Source organism: Clarias gariepinus, chromosome 1, assembly GCF_024256425.1.
Source record: "Clarias gariepinus isolate MV-2021 ecotype Netherlands chromosome 1, CGAR_prim_01v2, whole genome shotgun sequence".
NCBI lineage: Eukaryota > Metazoa > Chordata > Actinopteri > Siluriformes > Clariidae > Clarias > Clarias gariepinus.
This window is the reverse complement of record NC_071100.1, coordinates 17,682,704-17,710,357: the sequence shown is the minus strand read 5'-3', so window position 1 is coordinate 17,710,357 and position 27,654 is coordinate 17,682,704. Positions and strand designations below refer to the sequence as shown.

At 40.7% G+C, this 27,654-nt stretch overlaps 1 protein-coding gene across 1 annotated transcript in view; it reads left to right on the top strand.

Annotated features, from left to right (window-relative positions):
• The window catches only part of LOC128520501 (Fc receptor-like protein 5), a 54,864-nt gene that overhangs the window by 14,372 nt on the left and 12,838 nt on the right, over positions 1 to 27,654 (top strand). The window contains exons 5-10 of the mRNA XM_053494757.1: positions 507 to 773; positions 10,905 to 11,174; positions 11,989 to 12,255; positions 13,801 to 13,908; positions 14,994 to 15,254; positions 25,595 to 25,903. Coding sequence (XP_053350732.1) covers positions 507 to 773; positions 10,905 to 11,174; positions 11,989 to 12,255; positions 13,801 to 13,908; positions 14,994 to 15,254; positions 25,595 to 25,903 — 1,482 coding nt within the window. The remainder of the gene's footprint in view (positions 1 to 506; positions 774 to 10,904; positions 11,175 to 11,988; positions 12,256 to 13,800; positions 13,909 to 14,993; positions 15,255 to 25,594; positions 25,904 to 27,654) is intronic.

The window sequence follows — 27,654 nt, the reverse complement described above, 5'->3', positions numbered from 1 at the left end:
ATAGAGAATGTTAATTAGACCTCCTACTGAGTGCAGATTTCTATTTACTGCACTGTGTTCATATCATTTGAATGTTGTACAGTCATTTGCTTGTTTGCTTGCTGTGAGGTGGTAATACTTCTTAATTTAATGTTAAGATAAAACACAAAATGTAAAACAAAAAAATACCAGACCATTTCTGGAGCCAGATGTGTAGTTGTTCATTTTCCAAAGTAATCTTTAGACTAAACTCCCATGAAGATAAAGTGATGTATAGAGAGAGAGATTAAAGACTTGCTTTATCACACAGCAGATATTTTCTGACTCTCACCGTAATCACAGTGAAGCTTTATATTTAATATCCTTTTATTATTTTCATCACATCTAAATGTAAATTCTACAACAGTTTAAAGTCAGTCATGAGTTGTTTTGCATCATCACAGAGAGAATATTACTGTTTTACTGTAGACGTTATTAGTGCACTAAAGACTACTTCACAATTTATAATTGTATTTCATTTCTAACAGAAAAACCTAAACTTCAGTTCACATCAAGTCTTGGAGACGTCCTGACAGGAAACCCAGTGACTCTGACCTGTACACTGACACCACAGTCTACTGGATGGACGTTTTACTGGGAGAAAAACAGTCAATCTAAGACTGAGACTAATACACACACCTACACCTTCAGCCCAGTTAGTGTCTCTGATAGAGGTCGATACTGGTGCTATGCTAGAAGAGGAAACCCAGTCTACTTCACACACTACAGTAATGCACTCCAGTTAGACGTTACTGGTGAGTAAGAGACTTTCTCTCATGTGATTCTGTACAACACTGAACATATAAACACCATGTGATCAGCATCACAATACAGTAACATTTCCACAGTTAGACACAGAGAAGTGTTTCCTGTAGATGATTGTATTAAAGTTAAAGAGAGACAGTGTGAGCACGGCTGAGCAGGGCCGGTGTGAGCTGAGCTGGAGATCAAGTGGAACAACACTAGTTTAGATTTAGTGGAAAATGTCACAAAAACCTGTAAAACTCTTTTAATAAGCTGCTGAGAGGCTGTTTAATGTTCTTTGTCTTTCGGCTGTTCCCTTTCAGGGGTCGCCACAGCGAATCATCTGCCTCCATCTAACCCTATCCTCTGCATCCTCTTCTCTCACACCAACTAACTTCATGTCCTCTCTCACTGTATCCATAAATCTCCTCTTTAGTCTTCCTCTAGACCTCCTGCCTGGCAGTTCCAACCTCAGCATCCTTCTACCGATATATTCACCATCCCTCCTCTGAACATGTCCAAACCACCTCAATGTGGCCTCTCTGCCAATATCTCTAAAACATCTAACATGGGTTGTCCCTCTGATGAACTCATTCTTGATCCTATCCATCCTTGTCACTCCCAAGGAGAACCTTAACATCTTCATCTCTGCTACCTCCAACTGTGCCTCCTGTCTTTTCTTCAGTGCCCACTGTCTCTAAGCCATAGAGCATCGCTGGTCTCACCACTGTCACCTTTCCTTTCATTCTCGCTGATACTCTTTTATCGCACAACACACCTGACACTTTTCTCCACCCATTCCTGCCTGTACCCGCCACTTCACCTCTTCTTTGAACACTCTCCGTTGCTCTGGACCGTTGACCCCAAGTACTTAAAATCCTGCACCTTCTTTACCTCCGCTCCCTGTAGCCTCACGGTCTCTCTCATTTACACACATGTATTCCATCTTGCTGCGGCTAACCTCTATTCCTCTGCTTTCTAGAGCATACCTCCACCTCTCCAAATTTTTTTACCACTGTCTTACAGCTCTCATACATGTCCTGCACCACTCTAACATACTTCTCTGCCACTCCAGACCTTCTCATACAATACCACAGCTCCTCTCTTGGCACCCTGTCATATGCTTTCTCTAAATCTAAAAAGACACAATGCAACTCTTTATTACCTTCTCTGTACTTCTCCGCCAGCATCCTCAAAGCAAATACTGCATCTGATGTATTCTTTCTAGGCATAAAACCATATTGCTGCTCACAAATGCTCACCTCTGCCCTTAACCTAGCTTTCACTACTCTTTCCCACAGCTTCATTGTCTGGCTCATTAGCTTTATACCTCTATAATTGCCACAGCTTTGCACATCTCCCTTGTTCTTAAAAATTGGCACCAATACACTTCTCTTCCATTTCTCTGGGATCCTCTCACTCTTCAAGATCTTGTTAAACAAACTTGTCAGAAACTCTACTGCCACCTCTCTAAGCACTTCCATACCTCCACAGGTATGTCATCAGGACCAACAGCCTTTCCACTCTTCATCCTCTTCAACGCCCTTCTCACCTCACTTCTACTAATATTTGCTACTTCCTGTTCCACAACAGTCACCTCTTCTACTCTTTGTTCTCTTTTGTTTTCCTCATTCATCAACTCCTTAAAGTACTCCTTCCATCTTCCCATCACCCTCCTGGCATCTGTCAGTACATTTCCATCTCTATCTTTAATCACTCTAACCTGCTGCACATCCTTCCCATCTCTATTTCTCTGCCTTGCCAACCTGTACAGATCCCCCTCTCCCTCCTTACTGTCTAGCCTAGCATACAAGTCCTCATATGCTCTTTGTTTGGCCTTTGCCACCTCTACCTTCACCTTACTCTGCATCTCCCTGTACTCCTGTCTACTCTCTTCAGTCCTCTCAGTGTCCCACTTCTTCTTAGCTAGCCTCTTTCCCTGTATACACTCCTGGACTTCCTCATTCCACCACCAAGTCTCCTTGTCCACTTTCCCCTTACCTGATGATACACCAAGTACCTGTCTCCCTGATCACATTGGCTGTAGTTGTCCAGTCAACTAAAAGCACCTCCTGACCACCCATAGCCTGTCTCAACTCCTCCCTAAAGACTTCACAACATTCTTCCTTTCTCAGCTTCCACCACTTTGTCCTCTTCTTTGCCTTTGTCCTCTTCGCCTTCCTCACCACCAGGGTTATTTTACACACCACCATTCTGTGTTGTCTGACTTAAATCTTAAGCCAAGATGGCGCCGGTGAGGTCGGCTGCCGTCACGACTGCTCCGACCACCTTTTCTTTGTTTTTTTTCTTTAAGTTAGTTTACAGCGTTTTAAAACCGGCAAAATTACCACCATGGGGTACATTAGTTATGATAGAGACACTCTTGTTTCTATTGGTATACAATGTACTCACAATTCGACGTTTTTAACTCCGGATCCGAGCTGGCCGAGTGAGATCCTGAGGGACAACAAAGGACGCGACGCGAAGCGGCGGCCTCGAGGGAAACGAGCCGGCGTCAGGAACAGGCTGAGAGCCCGTGCACACCGCACACCTCTGCCTAGCATCCTGCTCGCCAGCGTCCAGTCACTGGAAAACAAGCTCGATGACCTCAGGGCCAGGATAAAGTTCCAGAGAGACATTCGGGACTGCAATCTCCTCTGCTTCACTGAGACATGGCTGAACCCAGCGGTGCCGGACCACGCCATCCAGCCGGCCGAGTTCTTCTCGGTTCACCGCATGGACAGGACGCGGGACTCGGGGAAGTCAAGGGGAGGCGGCGTGTGTTTAATGGTGAACAGCAGCTGGTGCAACAGCGCGAGCGTTGTTCCTCTCACACGCTCCTGCACACCCAACCTGGAACTACTGTCCATCATGTGTCGTCCTTTTTACCTTCCTCGGGAGTTTACATCGGTCATAATCAGCGCCGTTTATATTCCACCACAAGCGGACACGGACACTGCCTTATGCGAGCTGCATGAGGCACTCACACAGCAACAAACACAACACCGGGACACTGCGCTTATTGTGGCGGGGGATTTTAACAGTGCCAACCTCAAACGCGCAGCGCCGAACTTTTATCAGCACATCACCTGCCCCACCAGGGGCGAAAGGACACTGGACCACTGCTACACAACGGTCAAGGACGGCTACAAGGCACAATCTTGTCCACCGTTTGGTAAATCCGACCACGCCGCCATCTTCCTCATGCCAAAATACAAACAAAGGCTGAAACAGGAAGTTCCGGTTCAAAAGGGGGGTCGCGTGCTGGACGGACCAATCGGTGGCCGCGTTACAGGACGCACTCGATGACGCAGACTGGGACATGTTCAGAAACAGCTCCGATGGTGACGTCAGCGTGTTTACGGAAGCGGTTGTGGGATTCATCGGGAAACTAGCGGACGATACCGTAGAAAAAAAAGACTATTAAAACGTTTCCCAACCAGAAGCCATGGGTGGATAAAACCATCCGCGACGCTCTGAAATCTCGCACCGCTGCCTACAACACGGGACTCGCGTCGGGGGACATGGAACCATATAAGGCTGCGTCATACAGCGTCCGGAAGGCGGTGAAAGAGGCGAAGCAGCGCTACGGGAGGAAACTAGAGTCACAACTCCAACAGAGTGACTCTAGGAGCCTGTGGCAGGGATTAAGAACAATAACGGATTATAAAGCACCAACATCCGGTATGATAAACGCAGACGTGTCTCTGGCAGACGAGCTGAACACTTTCTATGCTCGCTTCGAGGCTGCAGCTAAAGACGCTAGCGATGCTAATGCTAGCGGCGCTCACGGCTGCAGACAGGAAGTCACTGCCAGCACTGGAAGCGCGTTCATCATCTCAGAGCATGACGTGAGGAGAGCCTTCAAGAGAGTGAACACCAGGAAAGCAGCAGGACCAGACGGCATCTCAGGCCGCATTCTCAGAGCCTGCACAGACCAGCTAGCACCTGTGTTCACTGAGATATTCAACATCTCTTTATCTCAGTCGGTGATCCCCACATGCTTCAAAGAGTCCATCATTGTTCCTGTCCCAAAGAAACCTCATCCTGCTTCCCTCAATGACTATCGCCCTGTAGCCCTCACTTCAGTAGTGATGAAGTGCCTTGAACGCCTGGTCAGAGACTTCATCATCTCTTCACTACCAGACACACTAGACCCACTACAGTTCGCTTATCGTACAAACCGTTCCACGGACGATGCAATCTCTCATCTCCTCCATACATCTCTCACTGACCTGGACACTCGGAGGGGGAATTATGTGAAAATGCTCTTCATCGACTACAGTTCTGCATTTAATACCATAATTCCCTCCACACTTACCACCAAGCTGGAGCACCTGGGACTCAGCTCATCAATGTGTCAGTGGATCTCCAATTTTCTGACTGGCAGACCACAGGCAGTAAGGATGGGCGGACATGTCTCAGCCTCCCTCACTCTCAGCACTGGAGCCCCCCAGGGTTGTGTTCTGAGCCCCCTGCTGTACTCTCTGTACACCCACGACTGCGTGGCCACTACCAGCTCCACCACCATCATCAAGTTCGCTGACGACACTGTTGTGGTGGGCCTGATCACGAACAACGATGAGACGGCCTACCTGGAGGAGGTTGGAAATCTGGAGAACTGGTGCCAGAGAAACAATCTCCTCCTGAACGTCAGTAAGACAAAGGAGCTGATAGTGGACTTTAGTACAAAGCAGGTGAGGAACTACCAGACCCCCGTCATCAACAGGAGCCCAGTGGAGAGAGTGGACAGCTTCAGATACCTCGGTGTTCACATCACGCAGGACCTGGCATGGTCCTGTCACATCAACACCGTGGTAAAAAAGGCCCGGCAGCGTCTCTACCACCTCAGACGCTTGAGAGACTTTAGACTGCCCTCCAAGGTGCTCAGGAATTTCTACTCCTGCACCATAGAGAGCATCCTGACGGGAAATATCACGACCTGGTTCGGGAACAGCACCATGCAGGACAGACGAGCTCTACAGAGGGTGGTGCGATCAGCTGAGCGCATCATCCGCATCAAGCTCCCTGACCTGCACTCAATCTACAGCAAGCGGTGCTTGACCAAGGCCAGGAAGATCGTGAAGGACCTCAGTCACCCCAATAACGGACTGTTTACTCTGTTGCGGTCTGGGAAGCGATTCCGCTCCTTGAAGGCCAACACAGAGAGACTGAGGAGAAGCTTCTTCCCGCAGGCGATAAGGTCTCTCAACCACAACCACACCACTATGCAGAACTAACAATCTTTTCATCTTTTTCATAATTGATCAAATCCATCAATCTTCTTACATCCATGAACACTATGGACAATTACATGCTCACCTTCCTTCATATATACACTACATGTCGTACGTTTACATCCTGGACCATTGCACAAAGACACTTTAATAACTTTGCACACCTACCTTCACAACTACACTACATTTTACAGTTTTACGTTTACATCCTGGACCAGTGCACAAAGACACTTTAATAACCTCTGCACAAAGTCACTTTGTTCTATGCATATTTGCACACACAGCACAGTATATTTCAATTTGTACAGTAGATTTCTATTTTTATTTTTAGTTCTATTCTAGCACATTTCTATTTTTATTTTTATTTTTAGTTCTATTTTTCCTAGTTTAATTTAATTTTTTATTTAATTTCTATCGTATTTCTTTTATTAATATTTATTTCTTATTTGTAAACTTTAATTCTCTTCTAGGGTCAATGGCAGCCGTATAATGCATTTCACTACATTTCGTACTGTGTATGTTTGTGTATGTGACAAATAAAAATTTGAATTTGAATTTGAATACACTCTCCCCTACCAACACTTTGCAGTCACTGATCTCTTTCAGGTTACAACATCGACACAAGATGTAGTCGACCTGAGTGCTTCTGCCTCCACTCTTATATGTCACCCTATGTTCCTGTCTCTTCTGGAAGAAAGTATTTACTACTGCCATTTCTATCCTCTTTGCAAAGTCCACCACCATCTGTCCTTCTACATTCCTGTCCTGAAGACCAAACCTGCCCATCACATTTTCATCACCTCTGTTCCCTTCCCCAACATGTCCATTGAAGTCTGCACCAATCACCACTCTTTCACCTCTGGGGATGCTCTGCATCACTTCATCTAACTCACTCCAGAATTTCTCCTTCTCTTTTTACTCACATCCTACCTGTGGGGCATAACCACTAACAACATTGAACATCACCCCTTCAATTTCCAGCTTCAGACTCATCACCCTATCTGATACTATCTTCACCTCTAGAACATTCCTTACAAACTCCTCTTTCAGAATAACTCCTACTCCATTTCTTTTCCTATCCACACCATGGTAAAACAATTTGAACCCTGATCCCAAGCTTCTAGCCTTGCTACCTTTCCACCTGGTCTCCTGGACACACAGTATATCCACCTTCCTTCTCTGCATCATATCAACTAACTCTCTTCCCTTCCCTGTCATAGTCCCAACATTCAAAGTCCCTACTATCACTCCTAAACTCTTGCCTTTCCTCTTCTCTCTCTGCCTACGAACACGCCTTCCTCCTCTCCTTTTTCGACCAACAGTAGCCCAATTTCCACCGGCACCCTGTAGGTCAACAGCACCAGTGGCGGTCGTTGTTAACCCGGGCCACGACCGATCCGGTATGGGAATTATATTCGTGATTCGCATCATTGATTTGGCAAATGTTTTACGTCGGATGCCCTTCCTGACACAACCCTCTGCATTTATCCAGACTTGGGACTGGCACAAGAAGACACTGGATTGCGCCCCCCGTGGTTGCATTACTGATAGGCAGTTTAATGGTCTTCATAAAGTTACTGTTTCAGAAACATCACCATGCTCGAGTGGAGAGTCTGAGTGTGAATGAGTGAAGAGGACCAGGGGCGAGATTTTATACTGAAACACTGAGTGTAAGAGACTGTAGAGATTAGAGAGGGAGTGTGTAGGAGGAGTTATCAGCTGATAACAGGTGTGTGTGTGTGTGTGTGTGTGTGTGTGTGTGTGTGTGTGTGTGTGTGTGTGTGTGAGGAGTTATGGAATCAGCCGGAGTGCCCTGCAGCCGTGCTACACACTCTGTCTGTGTAAGGCCCTGCAAATTACACCAAGCCCCGCCTCTTTCTCATCTCTCATCCGACACCGACTATTAATTAAATATTGAATTTGAAATGTTAATGTGGTAGGAGGAGTTGTGAGCTGATAACAGGTGTGTGTGTGTGTGTGTGTGTGTGTGTGTGTGTGTGTGTGTGTGTGTGCGCCCCCCCATTTCCTGGGTGTTGAGAAGTCTGATGTCTTGTGGAAAGAAACTGATTCTGTGGTCCTGAGTGTTTGATCACCAATTTCCAGATGGCAGAATGATAAAGCGTGTATGTAAACACACACACACCACAATGCTGGAGTGGCTTTGCCGATGCAGTGTGTGTTGTAAATATTAGTGATGGAGACACAGATGAGCCTAGCTGTCCTCACTGTCTGCTGCAGGGTCTGTGGGTTGAGACAGTGCAGTTTCCCAAACCAGGCAGTGATGTGAGGAAGGAGATGAGCTCTCAGCGGCTCAGTAAGTCGTGTCTCTGACACTGTATTTTCTCTACAGTACATAGACAGTGACACTGCTGAGACACTCCTCACTGTCCTCACTGCAAAGTCTTTGTTTTGTGGTTAAGTTGTACTGAATAAATGATGCAAAAAACTAAGTTGCATTATTTAGATGACTGTACTGTATTAGGCGGTGCGGTGGTGTAGAGGTTAGCACTGTCGCCTTGGACCTCCAGGGTCCGGGTTCGGTTCCCAGCCAGGCTCGATTCCCGTCTCTGTGTGCATGGAGTTTGCATGTTCTCCCTGTGCTTGGTGGGTTTCCTCACGTGTGTGTGTGTGTGCGTGGAAGCATATGCATATATATTTTCAGTGATTAGTATTAACTATACACTATAACAGCTAAATAATACACCAGATTTAGATCGGATTAATGAAAATGTTAAAAGTGGCTTGCTTGTATAGTGTGTGTGTGTGTGTGTAGCGAATAACAGGGCTCCCACAGAGAGAGCAATCCAGGGATCACAGTCCAGACACCCTCTTCCAGCATGCATGGCACCATCCTGATAACCTTATCTGGTTTGCTATCTTAAGGGGGACGTCTGTAAAACTAAGAAACTCCACAAGGCCAGATGCTTTGAAGTAGACCCCGAAACTGAGGGTGTAAATCGGCGATCCGGTAAACAAAGAAGACAGTTTTACAGCTCCACCCCAAGCTGGGGAGGAAGAGGCCTCATCACACCTGGACACTCTCTTGACCTCTGGAAGACATGCCTTTCCATGAACAAAGGCATACGGCATGGACACTATTTTAAACATCTTTAAAGTGTGCCAGTAGGGCAAAACGTATTTACATATATTTAATTAGTTCCTTTTATTCCTGTGTACATGTTTGATTAATCTGCATAACGTTCAAGGTGTAATCAGCATTTACAAACCTTTTTATTAGATAAAGGAAGGAATGAGTGGGTAAGATATGTAATGTTTGGTGTCAATCTCAAGCTGGCTTTATTTCAAGAATGTTGGTGAACATGGGTAATTGGTAGCATGAACAGAGCTCATGCAAAATTACTTTTTATAAAGTATTAAAAACTCCAACCGGATGGGTCACACGTGACTGCTGAAACACCTGGCTAATTTATGCACAGAAGGAGGAACCACGTGAGGTGTGGCTAAGCCCTGCAATCACATCCGATTGGATGAATCACCTGTGGGACGACCTGACCCCCAAGGGACAAAAACCCTCAGGAAGTCCACAAGAAAGAAGAAGAGAAGTTATCATCACAACTGCAACCTACAACATCTTCCAAGCAGCTCGGGCTCCTGCCCTTGCGGGCGCTGCGCCGCCGCTGCTGGCGTCATCCGCTCTTCAAGAACTCTCAACGAGACTTCGTGCCAGAACTCCAAAGTCCCGCAACGAAGGAAACCTCAGAAGAAGTTCCAGAGCGCAGCCATCGGTAACCAGGCAACCAACGCCTCACCGAAGGGCTTTCCTGACTGACGTCATCTCTACAACAGCACACCAACCAATCAGCAACGCCGTGATTCCCTTCGTTGGAGGCGAACCCACGGATGAGAACGAAACATAACGCAAGTAAACAAACAATGCTGCATACCTTGCTGAAGTTGGTGCTCGTTTCATAACTAAACCGTAAGATTGAACCCAAGACTCTGCTCTTGTGACTTTCGTTAATCTAGTAACCAGTACTAGAATAACTTCATTCATTTTCACTTGCCAAACTGTTTGTGTGTATGTGTGTGTGTGCGTGCGTTCAAGTAGTGTAGTTTCATGTATCGTAGATTAGTCAAATAAATCCTCGTTTCTTTATAAAGAACTGTTGTCTTGGTCATGTATTTTAAAGTCTAAACATTTGCCCAGATCGTGTTACCTTGCTCATAAATTGCTAAATACTAGATTTTGTGTTATAGCCGTTGGCCATGTGATAACCAGAACTGGTAAGATACACTAAATTGTGCTAAACGCTGGACGGGTAGTCAATATAGTGTACGTTATAAATTTTGATTCAATTAATCAAATTAAATCGAATCGTTAAAGATTCGATACAACTCTGACCCAGAGCTAAAACTTACTTATTAATGATGACGGATGCGTTGGCATTGTGTTCACATTAAAATGTCTATATTTATTGGTGGACAATGCAACCGTCATTCGTTGTCTTGATTATGTAAACCCTACGTATTAATGATGAAGAATGCCGGAAACTATTCATGGTCATTATTATGTTAAAACTCTACCTATATATTATGGTGGAGAATGCCGGCAGCTTTTCATTGTCATTATAACGTTAAAACGCTACATGTGTGTGTGTGTGTGTGTGTGTGAGTATGTGGGTGAAACTCACCTGAAGACAATATGATGGATGTAAATGTGTGTTGTACAGTAACATGAGTGTTAATGAGTAAGATGTAATTTTTATACTGAAACCACTGAGTGTAAGATGCTGTAAAGTCTGAAATAATGAAAGAGATTATACTGTCAATGTGTAGATATACTGTATTTTATTTTACATATACTGTATTTTATTTTGATGTGTTATTAAATGATGCTGTTGGGAATTAATTAATTAATTAAAAGGGTATTTTTCTTTCTCACAGTGAGTCCTAAACCTGTGGTGAATATAACGCCTGACAAACAGGTGTTCAGAGGAGAGAGAGTGACTTTCAGATGTGACATACAGACAGGAGGAGACACTGAGTGGACATACAGCTGGTATAAGAATGATAACACACAGACCCCACACCGCACAACACAGGAGTTTACAGACCATTATTATTACTCCAGTGGTAAATACACCTGCAGAGGGACGAGGAAGAGTGACTCTCAGCTCTCACAGATCAGTGCTCCTGTTACACTCTCTGTATCAGGTGTGTGAGTGTGTTATAACTGTGTTATTACAGATAACAGGGTTTTTATATATTACAGCTTTTTCACTGTAACGGAGTACCCTTAAAATGTTTTTATAGTTTCCTTCTGTTTACTTTTTATTTTCACTTTTATATCTTAAAGCATCTAATTGCGTTAATAACTGGTTACTATAGGAATAATCACAATCCTTCTAGTCATCACAACATCCAAGAATTATGGCTAAATGAGGCATTGCTGTATTATATGTGCATTAAATGATGGTTATATTAAATGTGTAAATAAGCAGGTGATTGAGGGAGAATATTAAATAGAGAATGTTAATTAGACCTCCTACTGAGTGCAGATTTCTATTTACTGCACTGTGTTCATATCATTTGAATGTTGTACAGTCATTTGCTTGTTTGCTTGCTGTGAGGTGGTAATACTTCTTAATTTAATGTTAAGATAAAACACAAAATGTAAAACAAAAAAATACCAGACCATTTCTGGAGCCAGATGTGTAGTTGTTCATTTTCCAAAGTAATCTTTAGACTAAACTCCCATGAAGATAAAGTGATGTATAGAGAGAGAGATTAAAGACTTGCTTTATCACACAGCAGATATTTTCTGACTCTCACCGTAATCACAGTGAAGCTTTATATTTAATATCCTTTTATTATTTTCATCACATCTAAATGTAAATTCTACAACAGTTTAAAGTCAGTCATGAGTTGTTTTGCATCATCACAGAGAGAATATTACTGTTTTACTGTAGACGTTATTAGTGCACTAAAGACTACTTCACAATTTATAATTGTATTTCATTTCTAACAGAAAAACCTAAACTTCAGTTCACATCAAGTCTTAAAGGAAACGTCCTGACAGGAAACTCAGTGACTCTGACCTGTACACTGACACCACAGTCTACTGGATGGACGTTTTACTGGACCACACCCACACAGAGCACTGTGACTCATACACACACCTACACCTTCAGCCCAGTTAGTGTCTCTGATAGAGGTCGATACTGGTGCTATGCTAGAAGAGGATCCCCAGAGTACACCACAGACTACAGTAATGCACTCCAGTTAGTAGTTACTGGTGAGTAAGAGACTTTCTCTCATGTGATTCTGTACAACACTGAACATATAAACACCATGTGATCAGCATCACAATACAGTAACATTTACACAGTTAGACACAGAGAAGTGTTTCCTGTAGATGATTGTATTAAAGTTAAAGAGAGACAGTGTGAGCACGGCTGAGCAGGGCCGGTGTGAGCTGAGCTGGAGATCAAGTGGAACAACACTAGTTTAGATTTAGTGGAAAATGTCACAAAAACCTGTAAAACTCTTTTAATAAGCTGCTGAGAGGCTGTTTAATGGTCTTCATAAAGTTACTGCTTCAGAAACATCACCATGCTCGAGTGGAGAGTCTGAGTGTGAATGAGTGAAGAGGACCAGGGGCGAGATTTTATACTGAAACACTGAGTGGAAGAGACTGTAGAGATTAGAGAGATTAGAGAGGGAGTGTGTGTGTGTGTGTGTGTGTGTGTGTGTGTGTGTGTGTGTGTGTGTGTGTGTGTGTGTGTGTGTGTTGTGATTGGTGTAAAATGTTTCCCGTATAGTGAGCTGGCCAATCAGAGACCACATGCCGTGGCGAATGGTGGGCAGTTAGTAATGTTGTGTTTTCTGTCAGATTAAACATGATTATTAAAGTTATTTAGTGAGAAATGAAGGTTTGTGGGACTGTACATGTTCTTTAGGACTTTAAAGGCAGACTGGACCTTTTTTTCTCAGTTAATTTCATGTAAATGGTTTCTTCATATTTTAATTGTAATTGTCTAATTTAGCTTATTTGCTGAGATATAAAAGTACACTCGGTCATGACACTATGTCTCTGTTAATCTTCTCTCTCCATGCTCTTATTGTTATCTCCATGCTACATGTCTGTTAACATGATGGACAAAGGAAAGTAAATCTCAACTTCTGATCTCAGTGAATTGATCGTGTGTCCAGCTAAAAGCTAAAACTGAAGAAGTGGTTTAGCGTCTCCGAGACAGTAAAAACATTTCATTCTGGAAGTCATTAGTTGGGTAAAGACAACCTGACATCAACTGTGTTTCATTATTACAGAAAAAACTAAACGTGAACTCACGTCAGACCTTAAAGGAGCTGATTCAACTTTAATTAACATTAATTAATGCAGCTCTCCTTATTTCATGTCATATTTTGTTGCCATGGATTTTTTTTCACAGACAAATCGAAGTCAAAGTGGCTTTAATTGTCATTTCACCCACATACAGTAGGATACAGTACATAGTGAAAATAAACAAAGTTCCTCCAGGACCATGGTGCTCCATAAAACACAGAACTACACAACATATAAGATATTATATTACACAGAGAACACGAGTGCTGCAGCCGTAACGCAGATCAATAAATTACTGTACATTTAATCTTTTAATAACCAGATAAAGAATGTAAATAAAAAAAATTACATGGAGACAAAAATAGAGTAGTATCCAGTTAGGGGTGTGTGTGTGTGTGTGTGTTCGTCCCCCCATTTACCACACACACACACCACAATGCTGAAGTGGCTTTGCCGATGCGGTGTGTGTTGTAAATATTAGTGATGGAGACACAGATGAGCCTAGCTGTCCTCACTGTCTGCTGCAGGGTCTGTGGTCTGAGACAGTGCAGTTTCCCAAACCAGGCAGTGATGTGAGGAAGGAGATGAGCTCTCAGCGGCTCAGTAAGTCGTGTCACATGTGTGTCTCTGACGCTGTATTCTCTCTACACAGACAGTGACACTGCTGAGTTGCTCTCGTCCTTCAGCTGCACGCAGAGACACTGTAATGTCTAAGAATTTTGTGGTTGAGTTGTACTGAATAAATGATGCAAAAAACTTATTTGCATTATTTAGATAACACTGTACTGTGTTAAAAAGAAATTATAAACAGGACATTACAAAAAAATTTGTATAAAAAAATATTTAAAAAGTCTTATCATGAAGCTTTTGTGGTTAAATAATATTCTTTATTTGGTATTTTTCAGTGGATTGAAATCAGGTTCAGTGAACCATAATCAACAACTGCACATAAATCGTATTGAAATAATGATTTAAATAGTAACGTGATCAGGCTCATTTAGAATGACTGTTGTAATTTACAAAGAAAAAAAATCAGTTTAATCAGTGGTAAACTGTAGAATGTACAGATTGTTCTTTATATTTTTACTTTGTTACTTACTATTATTCTGTAGTATTGTTTACAGAATTATTCTCTTAATCACATCTACAAGGTTTTTATTCCCTGTAAATCCCACAGGATTGTATTTACTTATTTCATCACAGGTCATGATAACTAACACACTGTAATTCAGGCATGGACAGTGTTTATGTGTGAGGTTTTATAATATGATATAAACATTCTCATTCCCTCTCTGAGCATTAAACACCCCTCATTGTGCTTCCTGACTCCTTATGTAGTAACACTTCCTACAGCTCGTATCCAGATGTTTATACATCAAACAGCTGGTGACTGCTGGAAGCTTTTTGTATAAAACTCAACACTTTAGACTCTCTTTCTCTTAAACCTAACGAGATGTGAATTGTCAGTACAGTGAGATGATTATTTAGTGTTGAGTCTGTATTTAAAATTGTGATCTACATTTACTTCATCAGTAGTGATTGTAGTGTGACAGAGTTTAATCATTTACATGTGAACAGATTTACTGTATCTACACTTTGAATGGTTATGTACATTATTCCATGATTGATAATTTTTGTTTGTGTATATGTGTGTGTGTGTGTGTGTGTGTGTGTGTGTGTGTATACAGAGAGTCCTAAACCTGTGGTGATTATAAAGCCTGATACACAGGTGTACAGAGGAGAGAGAGTGACTCTCAGTTGTACCATACCAAGAGACACTGAGTGGACATACAGCTTGGATAGAGACGGTGGAACAGTCTACTCGTCCCACACAACAAAGGTGTTTACAGTTACAGACTCTGACGGGGGTAAATACACCTGCAGAGGGACGAGGAGAAGAGACTCTCAGCTCTCACAGATCAGTCATCCTGTTACACTCTCTGTATCAGGTGAGTGTGTGTGTGTGTGTGTGTGTGTGTGTGTGTGTGTGTGCGCGTGTGTTATTATTTATAAATGTAAAATATCTATCAGATTTCATAAATGAAAAAAAAGTCTCTATCATGATTGAGCAGCTTCTTATAGTCTGTTTATTTTTAATTTTCATGTTCTTATTTTATTGTAACCAATACATTTGATTTATATCAAATTACTACAGTGTTTTAACTGTTCTGATAAGTATGACAATTTCATCAGATATTATATTTAAATTGTAAAAAAAAAATGTATTTACATCTCGGAGGAACTATTCTTTTATTCTACTTTTTACTATTTTATTTAACTATTCTCCTTAAAACTAAACCTCAGGACACTGGCGGCTCAATTTCACTATATAATGTGGGTCTGTACGTCTCAAAAACACTAAAGACTCAGTTCTTAACTCGCTGTAATAAAACTTTTAGCTTAACCAGGAATATTCTGGAAAAGAAAAATAAATAAATAAAATAAATTCTACTGCTGTGTTTTAAATTGTAATAATATTCACTAAGAGAATAATGTCAAAAAATGTATCATCATTTACCTGCGTATAATAAACCATATAATATTAATAAATAGAAGAATCACAATATGTAGGGACCTGTTGTTGGTCTAATCTTTAATATGTTTCCTTTTGTAGCAAATCAAAGAGAACATGATAATTAGTATAACAGCCCAATAACTATTATTATTACTGCAGTTATTATATTCGCCAAAACTTTGACAGTTACACATGGACATTCCGTGACCCAATCCCTCCTTCTCCTGGGAAGCGTGTGTTATCAGGACAATGGTTGTCCTAAAATTCACATTTAGAATTTTAAGTTTGAATAGACAGCTCTATCTCCTTTATTTTTGTATGAAACTTGTATCAAAATGTAAATACTGGTCTCCAGAGTGTGGAAAAATAACGAAGGGCACTGGTGGCTCAGTGGTACAGTAGTTGTCTTGTCTGTCCTGTGGAAGGTTCGATTCCCACCCGATGTCCAAACCCCAGCCACTGGATGCAGTGCCGGTCCCAAGCCCAGATATAATGGGAGGGTTGCGTCAGGAAGGGCATCCGGAGTAAAACCTTTGACAAGTTTATGTGTGGACCGGATTGCCGGGAGCAGCTGAAAGACCAACAACAACAAGAGTGGGGGAAAAAATAACAGTGTTAAACTTTGGAATTTGAATGGGACGTGTACCAAACCGCTTTTCTCCATTAAAATGCACTGAGTTCTCACTGATGATTTACTCAAATATCTTCATAAAAAGGTTCATATCACACTCCCCAAACTTGACATGAAGTAAGATTTAACCCTTATCTCTCACAAACTGAAAACAGCTACAGTAAGCTGTAGGTGAAGTGGAGCAGTCAAAACCAAGAGAGAGATCAAGTTACATTGTGTGTGTGATTGCACTGATCAGGATGAGAGTTACCATGGCAACTGGGATTTACTATGATATACCAGTAAAGCACTTTAATACCTTAATATAGTTGTGTGTATAGTTGTACAGCCAGGACTAAAAGTTTGCTGCTTCAGTGTTTTAGATCTTTTTGTCAGATGTTACATATACAGTACATATAACTCAGATTGCAAAGCTGAGCTACTTGAGTGCCGCGTTCCTGGAGGGCTGTGATTGGTTGAATGGTGAGGTGGCACCTGATTGGCTAAAGAGTACGAGTGACCCACGTTGGAGCCAGCAAAGTCTCAAAAATACACACACACAAATCCAGGAATATTCACACACGAAAGACAATTTTCACAGGCACAGTCCATGATACACTTGTGAATTTTAAACATTCAATAATTTTGTACATAGTTGTACATCTGTGAATTGTGTTTTGCATTTGTGAAATGTATATTATGAATATATATACAGTGGTGTGAAAAACTATTTGCCCCCTTCCTGATTTCTTATTCTTTTGCATGTTTGTCACACTTTAATGTTTCTGCTCATCAAAAACCGTTAACTATTAGTCAAAGATAACATAATTGAACACAAAATGCAGTTTTTAAATGAAGGTTTACATTATTAAGGGAGAAAAAAAACTCCAAATCTACATGGCCCTGTGTGAAAAAGTGATTGCCCCCCTTGTTAAAAAAAATAACTTAACTGTGGTTTATCACACCTGAGTTCAATTTCTGTAGTCACCCCCAGGCCTGATTACTGCCACAAATGTTTCAATCAAAAAACCACTTACAGTAAATAGGAGCTACCTGACACAGAGAAGTAGACCAAAAGCACCTCAAAAGCTAGACATCATGCCAAGATCCAAAGAAATTCAGGAACAAATGAGAACAAAAGTCATTGAGATCTATCAGTCTGGTAAAGGTTATAAAGCCATTTCTAAAGCTTTGGGACTCCAGCGAACCACAGTGAGAGCCATTATCCGCAAATGGCAAAAACATGGAACAGTGGTGAACCTTCCCAGGAGTGGCCGGCCGACCAAAATTACCCCAAGAACGCAGAGACAACTCATCCGAGAGGCCACAAAAGACCCCAGGACAACATCTAAAGAACTGCAGGCCTCACTTGCCTCAATTAAGATCAGTGTTCACGACTCCACCATAAGAAAGAGACTGGGCAAAAACGGCCAGCATGGCAGATTTCCAAGGCGCAAACCACTTTTACTATAAGCAAAAAGAACATTAAGGCTCATCTCAATTTTGCTAAAAAACATCTAAATGATTGCCAAGACTTTTGGGAAAATACCTTGTGGACAAGACAAAAGTTGAACTTTTTGGAAGGTGCGTGTCCCGTTACATCTGGCGTAAAAGTAACACAGCATTTCAGAAAAAGAACATCATACCAACAGTAAAATATGGTGGTGGTAGTGTGATGGTCTGGGGTTGTTATGCTGCTTCAGGACCTGGAAGGCTTGCTGTGATAGATGGAACCATGAATTCTACTGTCTACCAAAAAATCCTGAAGGAGAATGTCTGGCCATCTGTTCGTCAACTCAAGCTGAAGCGATCTTGGGTGCTGCAGCAGGACAATGACCCAAAACACACCAGCAAATCCACCTCTGAATGGCTGAAGAAAAACAAAATGAAGACTTTGGAGTGACCTAGTCAAAGTCCTGACCTGAATCCTATTGAGATGTTGTGGCATGACCTTAAAAAGGCGGTTCATGCTAGAAAACCCTCAAATAAAGCTGAATTACAACAATTCTGCAAAGATAAGTGGGCCAAAATTGTTCCAGAGCGATGTAAAAGACTCGTTGCAAGTTATCGCAAACGCTTGATTGCAGTTATTGCTGCTAAGGGTGGCCCAACCAGTTATTAGGTTCAGGGGGCAATCACTTTTTCACACAGGGCCATGTAGATTTGGATTTTTTTTCTCCCTAAATAATAAAAACCATCATTTAAAAACTGCGTTTTGTGTTTACTTGTGTTATCTTTGACTAATAGTTAAATGTGTTTGATGATCAGAAACATTTTGTGTGACAAACATGCAAAAGAATAAGAAATCAGGAAGGGGGCAAATAGTTTTTTACACCACTGTATAGTTTTTGCACATTAATAATAACTGTGGCACACCCACTTTTACTGACATACACCCAGAGTCTGTTTTCGGGCTACACTAGTGTTATACATTATAAAATCTAAGATATAAAATAATATGAAACGCCTACATTTAATTAAAATTCTTGTACTGTAATTTTAGTACTGTGATTATGAATTTGTTTAATGTTTCACTTAAATTTATCTGCTACCACGTAAGCTGGTAAAAAAAAAAATAGGAAGGGGGGGCTAATACTTTTTCATGGTACTGTACATAACCCAAAATAATACTTCTTCCTGATACAGTACCATAAAGATGTACTTTAAGGATGTAAAGTGTGGGGGTGCAGTTTTACATCCTCAGAAAAACAGAAACAAAAGCATCGAGAGAGAGAGAGAGAGAGCCTTGAGCTCCAACACACCCAAAGCAACTGGGTGTTGAAATTACTTTGAATTTCAACACAACTTGAAATTATTTTGTAGAATAAATAAGTAAATAAGTAATGAAGCCAACACACAACACTTCACAGTACCTACGGGTTAAACTCAAACATAATTTGAGTCGTGGTATACGCGCCTGTGTCGTAAGAGGAGAAAAACTCCATAGATGTAAAGACTTTATCATTCAGGTCTTTAGCTGACTTCAGTTTATTGCCACATGTTATTGTCTACTTGACTTTACACGATGTTGCTGAGCCGAGACCTGAGCAACTGGAGCAACTCCAGATCATCACACTGACACCAGAGACCTGTACAGTGGACACTACGCATGATGGGTGCTTCGCTTCATGTGCTTCCCTTCTTACCCTGACACGTCCGTGTCTCTGGGCCAATGAGTTCTCTTTTATATGCAGTATAATTATAGTGAAAAGAATTAGAAAACAAATATTTTATTGATAATAAATAAATCACCCTAATTTGAATTTATTATTTATTTAAAAGAAAATGAATCATTCATTAGGAAATAATTATTTTCAACAGAAACATGTGACACCCTCTCTCGTGTGTGTGTGTGTGTGTGTGAATGAGAGAGAGATTTCAATGTCTTGTGTACGTTTAGCTTTTTAGACATAGAATATTCTTCATCAGTCTGTAAAAACAATGTCCATCATTCAGACGTACCTCAGTTTCATTCAGACGTAACCATGACTGAAGGAGAGCCGTGGTATGAATGAAATATTTGCTTTTCTCATGAGATACAAATATCCCCTGTTGAAAAATAAAGAACTTGATACTTGAGACTCTACAATACTTAAGTTATATAAAATAAAAGAGGGGTTGGTAAAGTGACTAAATCCAGGTAAAAACACACATCCATGGCCATTTTCATTTCCCTTTGAATTAAAGCTGAATTCTTGACTTCACTCACATTGCAAGTGTTTCATTTCAAATTCAATGCAGTGGTGGACATGGGGCGAACGGCAAAAAAGAAAGGGGGGGGGGGGCATGTTTGTTCCGAAATTTATGGGCTGGACTGTGGCCAGGTCCATGCATATTGGCATAATATGTAAAGATAAGAGTGTGTGAGCAGACACCTGTAGCTAAACCATGACAGTCATGTGAGTAGCACCAGGATGTTTGTAGATTTAAGCCTAGAGCTCCCGATTCACATCCCCATGTCAGAGCGATTCAGCTTTTCAGCACCTTTCTCTGGACAAAGGTTTTACTGAGTCTGTCTGTTGAGCAGATTTCTAACAGAAGTCTTCGACTGAACACACTCTTCTGTTTGGAAAAAGCTCTGTGCAGTGAACAAGACCAACTAAAATTTCTACAAAATGATCATTTTAAATCAATTAGTAACAAAGTCGAAACAGTGTCTGTGTCCCATAATGAAGTGTTTGTCAATAACATTTTGTAGCGGACACCATCTCTTCCTGATGTTGTCGGCCGCGCCTTAAACTAGATCTACTGTAGCTCCTCACGCCTTCTGTTGTCTGTTTCTGTGTTGTGCGGTTGTGTTCCTCATGCTTTGTCTGACTGTTAGGGAGATGTTTTCTGATCTGTGTATCTGTTTAATTATTTAGTTGCAGTATCGGGATTTCATAGCTACCCTTTATTCTACTCATTTTATTATTTATATTGTGTTCCATATATCTGATTGTTGTGTTTCTCTGCCTATTATATCATCATATTTTCTCCAATACGTACGTTTGGTTACATCAGACCATTGTCTGAGCTCGTTTATAAAACCTTATTAGTTTTAAGCTGTTTTTATGCTTAAATGCCTTGATTCATTACTGGACTACTTTTTGCACTAATTCCTTAATTCTTGCTGCTGTTTTAAGGAATGTTTATGTTTACCCACTACCTCAACACCATATTTTATGTTGTTATGTCGTGGTTGCGCACTGTCCCTTTGTTGTTGCTCTTGTTTGCACATTTGCACGTGCACTTTATGTTGTCTATAAAAATGTTATACTTAGCTAGTTAGTCTTTGTTAATTTATGTTGTAATTTATGTTGTAATTTATGTTAGGTCTCTCTGTCCTGTCTCTGCTAGCCAGCTAACTAGGCCTCTTGGTTAGCTAGTTTAGTGTCAATTTTAATTTATGTTGTAAATTTATGTTGCATGTAGCACCTTGGTCCTGGAGGAACGTTGTTTCGTTTCACTGTGTACTAACTGTATATTGGTTGTAATGACAATAAAGCCTACTTGAACTTGAACTTGAACTTGATTCTGTTCTTTATAGCGTCTGTACAGCTTTGGTTCCACCAGGGGGCGCATTTCCTCTTCCTACTGCCCTTATTTTTGGGGATTGTATCTTGTGCTGTCTGATTTATAATTTTGACAAATTTGTCATTTACTTTTTCTATATCTGATGTTTTATTTATAAATGTCTCTCTGCATCTTAGCTCAGTTATTTCTTTAAACTTCACCCAGTCTGCTTTCTCTAGTATTCTGTTCTCTCTTTTTTTTACGCTCCCACATCTTAATGTGTTTTTATAGGATAGTGGTTTTTGATTCAATACGTCCCATATGCTGATGCTCTATTTCCTTAGAGACCAGAGTGATATCTATTGCACTTCCTGTGTTTTATGTGCTGTTATACCCAGTGCCATTTCCATTGTTTATGTAGATTAGATCTTTATCAGTGATGTATTCCTCTACCTGCTTTCCAGTAGTGTCTGTAACCCTGCTTCCCCTCAGCGTGTTATGTGCATTAAAGTCTCACACCAGACTGTTTCCCCTTGTGTGTTTCCCCCTATTGACTTCAATATACCACTATTTAACTTTTTACAGGGATTATAAAAACTGATGATTGTTAGGCTGAATGTTTCTGTCCATATTTTAACTGTTATTGATCCGTATTCTTTTCTGTTATTGATCACTTTATATCTGACACCTGTTTCTATAAATATGGCTCCTCCTCCACCGATCCCTTTCTCCCTGTCATTTCTTACTCCGGTGTTTCCCTGTAGATTAAAATCCCATTGTGGTTTTAGCCATGTTTCCTGTACACATATAATATTAGATTTATTCGGTGATTCCTCAACAAATGCTTTAAATTCTTGTCCATTGGCTACTAGACTTCTTGCCTTCCACTGCAGTATTATTACTTTATCATTGTGAGTCTGCAGGTCCGCTGTTTAACATTTAATTCAACGTCCCCCAGCTTAATAAATGAAAAGAACGAAGTTGTTTTTGCTCATAATTAATGTGTTTTCTTTAATTGTAGTTCAGTTCACTCGTGGTTCTACTCTCTTCTTCTTAATATCTATACTTTTGCTAGTTTGTTTTCCTGGTCACTGCGTCTGTGTATGTTAGTCCTTGGTTTGAATCTGCTGCAACTGCTTTAGGGGAGGTGTGTGTGCGCGAGACATGAGGGACATCTAATACCGTATTGTGTAGTGTCCCTTTTCAGCGGATTTTTCTTTTAACATGTGCAGACATTTATTTGAGGGGGCGCTGCCCCCTCTTACCTCTGAATAGAGCCGGCCTCGATTACACACACACACACACACACATATATAGATTGGAAGGTTGGTGGTTGGAAGGTGTTACTCTGAATATAAACAAACAAAATACAGCTTTTTTTTCTCAGAGGTAAACGGAAAAGTGAAGTTGTTCAGCTGTTTAGTGTCACTATGTCATAAACAGTGAAACAACGTGGACTCATCGCTGTGCTTGTTGTAACTGAAAAAAACGCTGCAACTGTTTCAAAGTCTTTCCACTTTCTTTGACCGCTGAAATCCGACACGACACCACGTTAGGCTACGTCTTGACTCATTTGCATATCGACGGTCATTAGATGTTGACCGAGGGCTCAGGGGAGGTGTGTGTGTGTGTGTGTGTGTCTGCTTGTACTGTTATAAAAATTCTAAATATAAACAAACAAAATACAGCTTTTTTTTCTCAGAGGTAAACGGGAAAGTGAAGTTGTTCAGCTGTTTAGTGTCACTATGCAGATGTTACACTCAGTGTAGTTACCGAAATCTTTGATTTAGTTCTCATTCAGTGGCCACACATCACTTCCACATTTCCCTCGCTTTTATTACATGAGCATAAGCAGTGAAACAATTCGCAGGTTTATAATACACCGCGGCCAAGTGAACCACGTTCCCGCCGATTAGGCGCGTGGTCCGTTGCCTAGCAACACTGAATGAAACGAGGCATAATCGTGGTGTTTGCTTCGGTTATGACATAGCATAGTTTATTATCTGCTGTGGTAGATCTGATTTATTTAGACACAATAATAAGGCTTTATATCCTCAGGAGGGGTCATTACATTGTTTTAGAGATAATTTCACGGAAGCTTCTAACAGAATGAACAAACTAATGAATTTTCTCAAAACGTTATAAAATTAAGTAAAGGGAAATCTCCTTAATGTCCTTATAAAATATCGCTGATTATCAACGCCAGAATGAATGCCGAATTGTTGGAAAACCTTGGAAAAGGCAGGAAACACCATGACCGGTGCACAGCTGTCAGCAATTTCAGGTAAATAAGAGCAAAATAGCTTCATACTGGGATGTAATGTTAGCATACAGGGTGATTAAGCTCACAGAACTAGCCAAAGTCATGAAAGAAGGGTCCTGGACATTGATCGAGTGTGAAGTATTTTTTTTTTACCCCCCTGCGGTCAAATGCCCGCTGCTCGGCGCTTCTAGTGTTAAAGCAGGACGAATGTACTGTATGGTTTACATGTAGGTCATAAACATTTGAGTTGACCGTCTATTTCCTATATCATTACAGATAGACTATCATATCCGTTTTACTTCTTTAATTTTGGTTCCCGTCAAGTTTTGTTTAATATCATTAACTGATAGAGCTGTAGAGATTTCTGAGATCACTCCTCGCTGCACCCTCTTATGTAAGTGTGATGACTACTTTACTTTCTTCTTTCTGTTGGTTTCTGTCCATTTGCTCACGTTCACTGTCTGTTTCTTCAGTATGTGATAATTCTCCTTGTTGTTTGCACTTTTTCACTTTCCTGTTTGTTTATACTATTTTCCATTTCTCCCATCTTATTTCCTTCTGCCGTCTCCTGTCTATTCACAGTCCAGTTGCCACCAACTGCCTGTAGCTCCATCCCTGGAGACGAGGTGTCATCTGAGCGAGTGTTAAATAGGAGTCAGAGGTGATTAGAGATTGTGAACAGGTGTAGAGAGAGCGGTGACTGAGGCGGTGAAAAGCAATAAGTGGGTGGATTCTGGAGCAGGAGTGCGCAGGTGATCATGGGGGATTGCTAAACGAGGACGTAGCCTGGCGTGTCGTGATGATACAAGATAAAAGTTATATCCAGTCAGTTACTCCTAGCATTATCGTGAATCTTTTATCTTATTGTTCATCTTTTTCTTGTTTTCTTGCTGACACTCAGTGCTCCTGAAGACGAAGAGTCGGGAAAACAGGAGAGTGAAATCATTAGTAGTAAAGATCTACATTTACAGTAACGTGATTAATTTTATTACTGAGTCAGTTTTCCACATTGTGATCTACATTTACTTCATTAGTAGTGATTATTAAAATGTCTCAGTCCACCTCTGACAGCTTCATCATTTACATCTGAACAGATGTTATTACTTTTTATTATTATTATATTACTTTTAATGCAAAATATACCAGAAATAAACTTTCAGTTTATTAATTTTTTTCCTCTGAGTGAATTTACGTTTAATATTTACTCTCTTAAAGGTCACATGTTTCACTCGTCTTTAAATGAGTTTGCATACTGTATGTCCTAGAGGTGTCCAAAGTGTCTCTGTTATTGTTGAGGCTGAAATAATTCAAGAGATTGATTTTCTCTTTCTTTAAGAACGTAAGAAGACTATGTAAAGACTCACCTCGCCTTATTTATCCCTTAAAAACACGTCCAGAGAACAGCAGCGATCAGCATTGACGTAGTGGAGGGTCTTTTATTATGAGGTCACAATAGGAGGGAAATCTGATCAGCTTGAACTAGCATGTCATCATTTTATTATTAATATCCACTATAAGAGAGAGACGTGTATAAAAGAACAGAATGTGTCATGTTTGTACAGCAGGACTGAAGGTGATGGACATCTGAGCGCTGATCAAAGACAAAGACATTCATTTATGTAAATAGACTCATTTACTCACTTAGAGGAAACCACACAGTCTGGAGGAACAGAATAATCACATCATGCAGAAATGTTATTATGGTGTTATTGTCCATTTTTATTAATTATTTCAAATAATTTCTCTTTCTCTCAAAAAAAAAAATAAATGATAAGATACAGACCCTATAATTATTTATCTAAAACCACAGATAACACAGAGATGTTAATAAGAGGTTTTACTCTGTAGAGGTGATTAGTGTAGTCAAGTGTAATTAACATCCTGAACTGTGTTTCATTTCTAACAGAAAAACCTAAACCTGATCTCACATCAGACCCTAAAGGAGAAACACTGACAGGAAAATCAGTGACTCTGACCTGTACACTGAAGCTGCAGTCGGCTGGATGGAAGTTTTACTGGAAGAAAGAGAGACAGAGCAACGAGACTGAAACTGCAGCAATCTCTGACAACTCCTCCTCCTCCTTCCACTACTACTCGCACTATAACATCACGCCTGTTAGTGTCTCTGATGGAGGTCAGTACAGGTGCAGAGCTGGAAGAGGAAACCCAGTCTACTACACACACTACAGTGATGCACTCTGGGTAAATGTTACAGGTGAGTAAGTGACTGCAGAGCACAAATCATGCTACAGTAACAGTTTATTTTTTTAATACACCAAAACTTATATTTACACAGCTACACACAAAGAACAGATAGCCAGGATTATAAACCTACAGAAGAGATAAGAACACCTCTGTACTTATCATAACAGAGCCTGGACATTTCCAAATGTTAAAGGAAAAGTGACATGTTTATAAACTCTATATCAGCAGAATTCATCACAGTGGAGAGCCAGTGATCATATAGTGTAGTGTAGTTAGTTAAGACCACATCTTATTTACATTTCCCTAAAACTGTAATCAGGGCAGACATTAGACATTATGGACAGGGGACACACTGTCCCACAGTGGAGTCTCTCACCACCACACACCCTTAGCTCTGATACCAACACGGTCAGTTTCAAACAGGTGCCTGGACATCAGTCTTGTAGTGACACTGATGACGTCTCTAACAGTCATTTACATCCAGTGTTTTAGTCTCGTCCATCAGAATCTGTTCTGCATACATAAGATCAATTTCATTATAAAACATAAAGGTCAAATCAGTCATTTTAAAACACAGAGGTAAAAATACTTTCATATCAGTCTATAATATTCCTGCTTTTACCTTAAAACAAAACAAGGAGTGATAAAATGGATCAATAAATAATGAGCAGATGAAGAAATGACTACAAAGTATTAAATCAGATCAGATCAGGGGGGATAAATACATTTACTCATCATCTATCAACTCGATCTAAAGGGCGGCTTTAATGAAAGTATCAGTCAGATTGTTTGAAAAATGTAAATACTGTAAAGAGCACATGACTGTCCACTGAAACAACAACAATCATCATGAGCATCATCATTGTCATCATCATCATCACCATTTAAACAGAGACTCACTCACATGTGTAGTTTATTTTATTGTAAACATTTTTTGCCGCTGTATCTATAATTTGTGCTGATGATCAGTGTGTTCAAGTCCAAAGTTGCCTGACTTTTGTTTCAACAAAAATGTCCCTGAAGTTCAGTCATTGGACGAGTTGTCTCTCAGTAGAGACGGTGCTGAGCTTATAGAGTGTTTCCTTTCTCACTGTGGATCACATACAGTTTTTATTGAGGTTTATTTAGCTGAATGCCCTGCAAACACTCTTTTAATCCATTATTCACATCAGTTACAACAAGAGTCCAGGCAGTTACAGTATCATTAGTTAGATTATCTACATTGTTGTGTGATTTAAAACAAAGACTGCATGTAAAATAATCACCAACTATTGTCAGAAACACTGAAACATCTCCACATCTGCTCTCACTGGAAGCCTTTCATTAAGTTTGGGTGGATCGATGCCAAAGTGTTGATGCTTCTGTTCCTGATGTTTCAGTTTTGAGAATCAATCTTCCCATTAAAAAGTAAACATTTATATAATTTTTGGCCACAAAAGAGCGTGAGGAGTTCCAGCAGAAGTGAGGATGAACAGAGAAAATGCAGGCAGACACCCACACGTCTGACAGAAGCTTTACAGAGATGCAGGTGTTGTCCAGATGTCAGTGATAAAACTAGGTCATTTTAAAGGAGATATATTTCACCCATTTTCCACAGATTAATACAGTTTGTGTTAATGATGTGTCTTGTTTGGCTTTGGTTTAAAAACCTCAGTGATGAATCACTACAGTCTCTTACTCGCAGTGTCTAAACATCTAACCCTTAATGCACATAGACGTCCTCAGTCACTTGGGGGAAAAAACGTTACTCCATTACAACTG